Source organism: Verticillium alfalfae, genomic scaffold (genome assembly GCF_000150825.1).
Source record: "Verticillium alfalfae VaMs.102 supercont1.5 genomic scaffold, whole genome shotgun sequence".
In the NCBI taxonomy this organism is placed as follows: domain Eukaryota; kingdom Fungi; phylum Ascomycota; class Sordariomycetes; order Glomerellales; family Plectosphaerellaceae; genus Verticillium; species Verticillium alfalfae.
Genome location: NW_003315034.1, coordinates 1,814,317 through 1,824,813, shown reverse-complemented (window position 1 = coordinate 1,824,813; position 10,497 = coordinate 1,814,317). Strand labels below are relative to the sequence as shown.

The 10,497-nt window shown below is 56.2% G+C and overlaps 3 protein-coding genes across 3 annotated transcripts; 2 read left to right on the top strand and 1 right to left on the bottom strand.

Moving 5' to 3' along the window:
- Positions 1–3,073: 3,073 nt before the first annotated feature.
- VDBG_04886 (conserved hypothetical protein) lies at positions 3,074–4,455 on the top strand (the record flags this gene model as incomplete). Its single annotated transcript, XM_003005234.1, has 3 exons — positions 3,074–3,116; positions 3,193–4,016; positions 4,093–4,455. The coding sequence occupies 3 exons, from the start codon at positions 3,074–3,076 to the stop codon at positions 4,453–4,455; spliced, it is 1,230 nt and encodes a 409-aa protein (XP_003005280.1).
- Positions 4,456–7,362: 2,907 nt separating this feature from the next.
- VDBG_04885 (ATP synthase H chain) lies at positions 7,363–8,249 on the top strand (the record flags this gene model as incomplete). The annotated part of the gene is made up of 3 exons (XM_003005233.1): positions 7,363–7,389; positions 7,537–7,624; positions 7,978–8,249. 3 exons carry the CDS (start codon positions 7,363–7,365, stop codon positions 8,247–8,249), a joined length of 387 nt encoding a protein of 128 aa, XP_003005279.1.
- A 1,384-nt stretch (positions 8,250–9,633) lies between these two features.
- On the bottom strand, positions 9,634–10,245 carry VDBG_04884 (serine/threonine-protein kinase sck1; the record flags this gene model as incomplete). The annotated part of the gene is made up of 1 exon (XM_003005232.1): positions 9,634–10,245. One exon carries the CDS (start codon positions 10,243–10,245, stop codon positions 9,634–9,636), a length of 612 nt encoding a protein of 203 aa, XP_003005278.1.
- Between the last annotated feature and the right edge of the window lie 252 nt (positions 10,246–10,497).

The window sequence follows — 10,497 nt, the reverse complement described above, 5'->3', positions numbered from 1 at the left end:
TCGTGGGCCTGTGGCAATGTGTCCGTTTAGCTCCCTCCTCGAGAAGATGACCGGGTGGCTTGCGGACTGTCATCCTGATCTCATCTCGTGCGATTCAAGTCTCAGCCCGATTGGGAAGCCGGCCATTGGGTCGCGCACACAGGCCTAGACACGGATGTGCTCATGAGCTTCAGGCATGGAGAGTGCGCGCATTTTTCTTGACTCGGGCGGTCTTGGAGTTCTCTCGCTTGGAACTTTTTGCTTGGCCCTGTCACAAGGGGTCCCGCAGGATGCCACGGGAAAGAGGCCAAGTCCGATGAGGGCAAGGAAAAGAGCATGACGGATGCGCCGTAGCGATGGATGAGGAAGGTTGACGGGTCCCTGGCGAAAGATTACCCAAGAGGGCTACGACAGAGGCGGCGACGGCGCCGCTGCGCACGGGGTGTTGCGCGGCCTGGGTTGCATTGGCGCGGTTGACAAACACTGACAAATGGTGGTCAGGAACTCAGTGAAATGGAGAAGGAGGACCCTCTGATCGTTTTTGCACGCTCACCGTGACTGTGACTGTGGCTACCTTGAGCAGTTGAACCTGCACTGCCCCCCTTTTATTTGTGCCATCTGCCGTGCCAGGGTCTGGAGGAGCTGGCCTGTCGTGCTAAACATTTCACATAGTCTTGGCGTCGAGATTTGAGTTTGATGATGAGTGATGCTGTTCTGTTTTTTTTTTGTCTTGTTTTTTTTTTCTTGGTTCTCCTACCTGCTTTCAGCGGCGATTGTGAACGCGAGGTATCGATCCCGTGGTTTGCATAGTGCCGGTTTGGCCGATGGGGTGCATGCGAGAATAGGTAGCCGTGGAAAGAGGAGAGCAGATGCTGGGGTTGCTATCTTTCTGAATTAACAAGTAGCTCCTCCAATCGAACTTAGCAGATGGAGTGAGGGACCTGCCTCATCTCTGCCGCAGACTCCAAAGACTCATGGCTACTAACCCTCGGCCTTTCGGGAGGATGACTTGGGAGACAAGCCACTACACAGCAATGGCATACATGGTACACCACACACAGCTGGCCGCCAGTCCTCTGGCACGTCTCGCAGGGCCCCTGCGTCCCGTCGGCACCACAACCAAGTTGACCAACACCTCTGCCAACTCTAAACAACGGGGACCAAGGCTAGGTCGAGACCCAGAACCGAGGGAAAAGAGGCCTGACTGAGGTTAGCACGGTACCGGGACATGGCCAAGTCGGGTCGAGGCCACGCACGCACGCGGCTGATGGTGCACCAACGCAAACCCCCTCCCTCCCTCGTCGTGCGCCATCAGGGGAGGGCCTGCGTCTCGCGGGCCCAATCATAGCGCTCCGAATACCAATCGCCAGCGGTCTTCCAGCGCGCCCCGGCGTTCCCCAGCGCCTGGCCCCCATAGCATCTTCGTAGGCCGACCCGTACAGGTACCTTAGCAAGGTAAGGTACCCACCCCTTAGTAGGGCAGGTAAGTTACCTTGGGCATGGGACGCCATGCCAATCCCTCTCAGATCCGAACGCTACCCAACCCCATCTCGAACATACTGTACACCACACACCACACACACACACACCCACGGTTGGGGGCTGTGTCGGTTGACTGCCGCCGGACCACTTGCCTGTCTGGATCTGGAGAAAGAGCTTCGATGGCCTTTGGTGTTTTTCGATCCAGCCCATGTACCAGCCAGCGCAGCAGGAGACAAGAGAAATGCGTCTGCTTGCCTCCTTGGCACCCCCCCCCCCCCCTCCGTATCATGTGCCATCGCGGACCGATCGTCCCACGAAACACTGCCCGCCAAGCCAAACCTGCTCAACGCCCAAACGACATGCCGGCTCATCTGCGGGAACTCTCGAGCACATCAGTGATGTGGTGGGGTTGATGCGGTATGGAGTTAAGGTATGCTCTTCAGAGGGGGGCGGGGCGTGGGCGGAGGGAAAAAAGGCCGCGTCAACATGTGTGTGTGTCGCCGGGAGCTGTTCGGACGACGGTCAAACACAAACGCCCGCCGCAAACCCTCCTCCCTCCGGGTGGGGGAGAAAGCGCTTGCAGCAACAGAGAGCAACGGCCTTTGGGGCCCGGGTCCTGTGTCCTTGTCGCTGGCTGTCTCTGGCAAGGGGTGGTCTGGGTGTCGTGAGTGAGTGAGTGAGCATGGCGCGCGCCTGACAAGAACAAAGAGATTGACCGCTGGACCAGACCTCATCTTAAAACGGAACAGCCGTGTCCATCTGCCACGTTCCTCCTCCCTGCCTCACCTCGCTCGGGGCATTACTTCATCTATCAAAACAGATCATTCCGCGGCTTCAATTTGGCTCGGCGCCCCTGGTGGAATCCCCCACGTTGTGCTCACCCTTACTTACTTCTTCTTCCTTTCTCCTCCCCCGTGCCGAAACGAAAGTACAGCCACTCTCCCGAAACGATCTGCCAAGCATAGAGAAATAAGAAGGGCAACTAAGGTACACGCTACACTACTTGGGTACGTAACGTACATGTACGTACATCCACGCCCGCCCGCAGCCCCCAAAGCATACCCCGTTGCTACCGTCAGCCGTCAGCCTGCATCCTTGACTCGCTGGACGACGGGCCTTACCGTTACACCCCTACCACCCCCCCCCCTTCCCTCCTCTACTACACCCTCCACATGCGACCCCCTGGCTTCTCACACCTCCGTCCAGCTCTCCCCCCCGTCAGCGGCTGTGCAGTGCAATTGTTGATAAAGAAGGACCAGGATCCCCTCCCCCGGTCAGGAACACGACGCTGCGAATCTGCTCGTCAACGTCAACAGGCTTGGACGTTAGCTCTATTACAGTTTTCCCAATTGTTGCTGCCTGGAGATTTGATTTCTAGTTAAGCCTCACGCGGCCTTGGCATTTTTACTTTTGGCTTGGCATATCCGAATAACCCTCCGCTTCATTCAGACTTCATACTCTGTTGATATAAGAACGGAACAGCACACGAGAAGGTCGAACATCTATTTTTCCAGAGCCGACACCACCACTCCCATCCACCCACTCACCACCTCCAACTGCGACCAGTGATCCGAACACACCATCCAATTACGTCTCGAATCCTCTCACCAAGATGAAGTCCTTCATCACCTCCTCCCTGGCAGCGGCCGCCTTGTGTAAGTCTTGTCTTTCGCACAGGACTTGGTCATCCGTAACACGAACGTCTTGGCCGTAGACTGACCAATCTTGCAGACACGAGCGCCGTCGCCGATCCCATCCGGAACTGTCCCAATGGCAACAGCGGCGTCTGCTTCCAGGTCGCTGTACCCGAAACGGCAGCATCAGCCGGCACCGGCAACCTCTACTTCCAGATCTCAGCGCCAGAGTCGTACGCCTGGATCGGCCTCGGCACCGGCACGCGCATGTCCAACTCGAACATGTTTCTCATGTACCAGGACGGCAGCGGCAACGTGACCATCAGCCCGCGCCGGGCCTCGGGCCAAGTCATGCCCCAGGTCACGACCAATGGCGCTCAGCTCGAGCTCCTCGCCGGCTCGGGCGTCAGCAACGGCGTCATGACCGCCAACGTCCGCTGCTCCAACTGCGCCTCGTGGAGTGGCGGCTCCATGCCCCTCGGCTCGTCCAGCTCGAACTGGATCGCCGCTTGGCGCCGCGGCTCCGCCATCTCCTCGACCAACCTCAACGCGCCCATTAGCCAGCACGATTCCGAGACGTCCTTCGGCCTCGACCTGACACAGGCGACCGTTGCCGAAGACACGAACCCCTTTGCCGGCTCCGCAGCGCCAACCACCGGCGGCAACACGGGCAACAGCAACACCGGCGGCAACACGGGCGGCATCACAGCGCCGGCGTCGTCGGGCCTCGCCGGACCCAACGTTCTCCTGGCGCACGGCGTCATCATGACCATTGTCTTCGTCGCCATGTACCCCATCGGCTCCATCCTCATGCCCATGCTCGGCAAGTGGCTCATCCACGCCGGATGGCAGATTATCGCCTTCATGCTCATGTGGGCGGGCTTCGGTCTCGGCGTCGTCTACGGCAACGACCACGGATACGTAAGTTTGCCCCACCCCTTTCCTTTTATCGTGGGCATGCAAAATTATAGCACCGTGAGACTTACATGTTCTGCAGCTTTTCAAGCAGACGCACACCATCCTCGGCACCGTCGTCTGCGCGCTCCTGGTTGCCCAGCCCTTCCTTGGCTTGGTGCACCACATGCACTACAAGAAGCACCAGATGCGCGGCGCTGTCAGCCACTCGCACATTTGGTTCGGCCGCATCGTCCTGCTCCTCGGCATCATCAACGGCGGTCTCGGCATGCAACTCGCCTCGTCCTCGACAACGTGGATCGTCGCCTACTCGGTCGTCGCTGGCATCATGGCGGTGCTGTATGTGCTCGCCATCTGGCTCAAGTCGAGGCGGACGGGCGGTCGCAGGAAGGACGATCTCAGCCTCGGCGGTTCGCCGGTGCGCGAGTCGCACGAGATGAAGTAGTCCGTCGTCTACAGCGTACTCTCTGTGGTTCCATTCTTTCATTTGTTTGAACCCTTCCGAATAGGCCAGCATCAATAGAGCCTCCGTGGGTTTTTCGTACAGGGTCGGTCAACAGGGACCTAGATCGGGGATAGCGCATCCTCGATGTTGCGGCGTTCATAGTCCTAGATATTTGCGTCAAGCGTGCAAAATGAAGTTATAGTCTTTTCCTTCAATGTCTTTTCCGCCAATATGGCCGGGAGAAATTAAAAAACGGTGCTTCAAAACCCAATACTGAGGCGAACGGAACTTGATGAAGCTAGCAAAAGAGGCGGGCAGTGAGACAAGCTAGTAGGTCCCTGAAAAAATGACGTCGCCTCGTCTGTTCGATGATGCTTGCCAGGATCGAAATGTCCAATGGGAGCACAAACCCCAACCACCGTCTCCCTCAGCCGCGATATTCGATGATGGCATGACTACTGCCAACCGGTCGAGCGCGCCATGATGCATCGTCCGAGTTTTGGTGCTGCTAACCTGGACGATCCCCAGGTTTTCTCTAGCTGCATCTAATCTTGAGGTGCAGCTGTGTTTCTGACCCGACCGTACCTAGGTATTCCCGGAGCACACGTGACCTAGTCGTCCACCTCGTACCGCCCCCGGAACCTCTGAAATGGGTTATGCTAAGCCCCACTTAAACTAGATACACCCTAGAACCTCGCTGCTTTAAGTATGAACTGGGCGGGACCTGAGCTCAGTTATAGCTTAGCTAGAAGCCTAATAGGTCCTGTATGGCCAGAATGAGATATACCTCTGAAAAGGCACCGACTACGTAGACTACCGAAGTCTGGTCGCCGGTTCACAAGCTATCATGCCTGTCTCCAGAGGCGGGCTCAGCACAGTCGGCCACAAGTAGTCTAGGAGGGTGCAACATGGCCAGGTTGTACCAACTCGTTCAGAGAGCGCCCAGATCATTCCACGGCAAGCCTGCTGCTCTGTATTGGTCACCTTGCCGGGATATCAAAGTTTCGGTTTGGCTGGTTGTGAGAGGCTAACTCTACGGCCTATGTGACGGGAGGCGTTTAGGGAGTCGGCATTGCTATATCGCTAGCCGAATTTGACATGGTGAATTAGAGCACCTTTTTGTATCCGAATCGTGGCCTGCGGCAAAGGAACGTGCCCGAACGTGTACGGCCAGGAGTGATTAGACCTGAGACACAGCTTATCCTTGCGACGTTGCCTTCCTGAGGATATGTATTATTGGCTCGCCGTCAATGACGACCAGAACGTGTTGGAAAGCATGCCCAAAAGTGAGATTAGGATCATTCCTAAACCTCGGACAGCAGGCTTGGGTTGGTCCACTCTCGCTGCAAAGTCACACCAGGTTGCTGGAAACATAAGCCTGAATTTGAATCCACTTTGTTTGGCCCTGAGAGAAGCCCTATCGTAAACCGTTGCTAGTGTCTTCTGTCTTCGCGAGCCACCTTGCGGTTTAACGTCCATAAGCAGGGTTTCCAGGGGGCCGAGATCGAGGCCGGAGGATTGAAGTTGAGGATACAGTGATGGCCATAGTGAACACTTCGGTCTGGTTTCCTAATAGGGCATGTCAAGTAAAAATACTCCATGCACTGTTTTTGAAGTTAGTACCCCAAAAATAACATTACCGGAACGGTCGTGCTGGTTCATCCAGTTGTTCCCAGAAGCCTTGCGTGGATGTCGAGCAAGGCAGCCTCGACCGCTGAGCGCGATCGATAAGATCTGCGATTACATTGCTATACTAGACGGGTACCTTAGCTTTATGCATCACTGCCTTCTCCTTCTCCCACCCTACAAGAACACGCTGTTTCGCCTCCTCCATCTCGGTTCTAACGAAGAATTCAATCGCCTTTGCTTCATCTATGGGCCGGAGACCCAGCCTCGCCTTACAGTCCCCATCCTCATTAGGTCCGAAGTAGGCTGGATCAATATACCAGAAGAGTGCATCAAACGACCACCTCCTCCGGAACGCCAAATTAACCGTCCAATAATTTGCCTCCCAGCTTTCCCGCATTCGCTGTGCCGGTGTTTTGGCACCCCCGATTCCTGTCCCCACTAGAGACATGTTCACCTACCCTGATATGGGACCTTGAGGGCCACCGACGAGCCATCCTTGTATTTCCGACGATAAAAAATATTGCAGCCCCCAATAATGGGCTTGTGCGGCTCTTCCACCTCGCCCGACCTGTATTTCAAGATAAAGGCGGTCATGGCATGGTACATAGCCTTGTTATGGATATTCGAGTCCCACATGTCAAAAGCATCATCGCTCTTTTCCCAAGCGAGGCCGTCTCTGGACTGGAGTATGAACCGGGGGTTTGGTGATATTGCGAGAAGGCTGCTACGCGAATGTTGCCGAATACCGCCAGGCCAGACCAGGCAACGACCAAAATCTGTCGACGTAAGAAAGAACGAGAGATGGCTAGCGTGAGGAACGGGAATAGTTTGACGAAGTGATGACAGACATTGCATGAGTGTGCAATTGCCAGCCGAAGGCAGAGAGGAAAGCTCATGGCTTGACTGTTGAAGAGCTTCGCGTTGAGTTACCTAGGTACCTTATGTTACGTGACCCCTTCTGCACACTCATTGGACTGCGTCAAGCCTGAGCCAGCGCGGCAAGAGCGGCAAGTACGCTAACCCGATTAGTCCTACGCTATGGGTGGTGGTAAAATCAAGAACCCGACCACACACACGCACGCAAACCTCAGGCAGAAACCTGCTTCTGTCCCTTCTCCTCCCCCGACCACCGCCAGCAAAGAAGAGACTGGGTCATCTAGCCGACCCGGCTCCAGCTTTTTATCGTCAACGACCCCAAAACCTCTCAACGACCCGAGACGCCCACCCTCTTCGTGCATCACCCCCGTCCCCCCAATTGAGCACGCCACGCCCTTCAAGATGCTCGTCCAACTTTCCAGAGCCACCGTACGTCCAATTCCCCGGCTCGTCCGCCATTTCCGGTTTTCTCCGCCGAGGCCGCCCGGCGCGATGGCTCTGGCCTGGCCGTCCGAGGCACAGCACGGGAGAAAGAGACACACAGCGAGGACAGAACGGCTAACTCGTGTTGAACAGCGCGCCATCCCGGCCGTCACCCGCGCGGCTGCCAGGTCGAACGCCGTCCAGATGAGGAGCTTCATTGCCCCGACCGTTTCCCGACGTGGTGCGTACCCATCCCTTTCCCGACGACAATACCATTTGATGGATTGAGTGCGGCTGGACTGGAATTGATTGGGGCGAATGACTGGCGTGGGGAAGAGAACGACAGAGAGGCACGGTGCTACATCGATGACGCAGAGACGAATCGAGCTTTTCGGCCGCAGCCAGCACGGTTGGCACCGGACTCATTCTCTCGATGCATCAGATTGCCTTGTTCTTCTCCCCCCCCATTTCAATTGTCGTCATTCTCCTTCCGATTCTTTCCTTCCATGTTCCTCAACCCATCCATCCTGTCGATGCTTCACCCATACCCCCGTACATCTGTTCCGAACCCAGCTAACGCCGAGCGCCCCCCAGCCGACTTTGTCCAGGAGCTCTACCTCAAGGAGCTCAAGGCCTACAAGACCCCCGTCGTCAAGGAGTCGGACGCCCAGGGCCAGGTCCAGACCTTCAACCTCCCCAAGACCCCCGCCTCCCCCGAGGAGGCCGACCTCGCCTCCTCCCTCCAGGAGTACGAGTCCATGGCCGTCGAGGTCGAGGGCCAGGAGGTCGCCGACGCCGCCACCCCCGCCGCCAAGCAGAGCTCCTGGCTCGTTGACGAGGACGAGCCCGCCGCCGCCGCCCACTAAACAACCACCTACAACAACAATCGACGTGTTTGTGTGTTATCGGTCGGGCCGGTTGATGTGAAGGATTCGTGCTGGAGGAGGACGGCTCTCCTTACTACTACTACTACCACCACTACTGCCTCTACGGCTCTCCGGTTCGCCCTAGGAGCCGGAACACCTAGAGAGTGAGGACTGGGAGGGGGCTTGGTAATGACGCATGAGAGAGGATGCGGGACAGTGTGGGCGCTGGGAGGCCTAGGTGAGAGAAGAGAACTGCGACGGCGAAGAGAGGATGTGGGGAGCCAGATGGGGGGGGGGGGAAACCCGGCGAGCGAGAGAGAGCTGCACATCGCTTCGTCGACCCCCCCCCCCCCCGGATTGGTTTTTCCCCCGTGTATATTTCTTTCCCTTGACCGAACCTCTCCGCTGGTTTGGAATGCGAAATCCGTGCAAGCGATCCCTTGGGGGTTTCTCTTTCCGACGCTGCATTGCCGTCGCGGTGACTTTGCTGGGGCCCATGTCTGTTGTTGCCTGCTTTTGCGGTGCTCGTCAGGACCAAGAAGCACAGGTCTGCAAAGCGAGAAGCTGCCTAGCAACTTGGCCGTGTAGGTATTGCCTGGTCAACAATAACTTATGGAGGCCAACTTGACTAACATGGCTTCACGTGGCCACCATAACACTATTGCCAAGGCATACACGTATGCATGGGAAACGGCTACGCAGCACTGTGCTACTCTTCAACAGGAGGCCGTAGACCAGGCATCATCAATAAGGGCATGGCCACATGATTGTGTCCGAGACAATTGCTCACCTCCAACCTGTTGACATGTCGCCAAGCTTTCACACACTCACCTTGGCAGGCATCTTCAGACATCTCAGAAATACTGGACGACACAAGGAGAACCAATGTGGAATGTAGTGAACTCTGCTGAAAATACCGTTCCGCCAGCTATCTGCACACTTTGTGTCCCCGTCAGAATCTGGACAGTCTCGTCACTAACAAAACCCTCGTTTGACTGCCCGGCGCGGTCACCCGCTCAAGATTATCATTTGCCAATATTGCTTATGGCCGCACTCCGCCGCACTAACTACCCATGTAGTGAGCGAGTGAGACTTATTGCCAGGAACACAGGATGAACGGGAGCATCCCTTGCGAGCAACATACCCAGCTGTAAGAACTCCAGTAAAGAATACTGGCGAACGCTCACGATTTGCCCAAACGCCTGTTCCTGCCTTCGTCAGGTCGCATGCAAAATCAACCGCCCCGTATGCAACAAATCCGTCGTGGTTCAATATCGACTCTCTCGAGTGAAAGAAAGTATGTTTTCTTTTGGTTTTCCGCTCCACCTCCAGGTCCCCACGCAAGCGCTTCTCCTCTGCAGCACAGTTGTTGCGCAAAAGTTTTTTAGTCGTCAAATTGAGAGTTACCAATCATCTGGTCGTCGTGGGAGTCCTTGCCATCATCGCGCTTGCCCGAACGCTCAATGCCGCTCATGCGGTTGCCCCTCTGGGTAGCCACATCGCCGAGGTCGTCCCAGTCGTCGTCTTCTTGTCCTCTGTGGGATCCGTGTGCGTCACCCATTTCCTCATCATCGTAACGGTTTCCCCGCATCTGATCGTCCAGATGACTCTCATCCACAAAGGTAAAGCCCTGGAAATTGGCCTGCACTGAAGGTGAAAGAGGAGTGGATGTAGCAAATCCTCGGGCCAAGGCGGCCGCTCTTTCGTTCAGAGAACCACTGTTGTCCAGAGCGTTTGTGAACTCGGGGTCAAAGTACGAAACATCCGTTGCTGAAGTCAGCTTAGGCTTAAACGGCGGCGTGATCAACTTCTTCGCCAGGATATCCCAGTCAATGTCGGCAAAGAATGGATGCCTCTTCAACTCCTCGGCATCGAGGGTGGCACCCAGTCGGTGCTTCGGGTTCCGGTTCAGAAGCCCCTTGACAAAGTTGCGGCCTTCTTGAGAGAGCGTATCTCTAGGGAAGCGCACTTTGCCGAAGGCGATGTTCTTGTACATTTGCTGCGTGTCTTCAGCATAGAACGGACTCCAGCCGCAGCACATCTCGAACACGAGGACTCCCAGCGACCAGAAATCTACCATCTTGGTGTATCCAGACTCATCGAGGAGAACCTCAGGAGCGAGGTACTCGGTGGTGCCACAGAAAGTGTTGGTGGTTGCATTCTGCGTGAGGTTGGCTTTCGAAAGGCCAAAGTCACATAGCGCAATATGACCGTTGGCGTCGAGCAGAATGTTCTCCGGCTTCAAGTC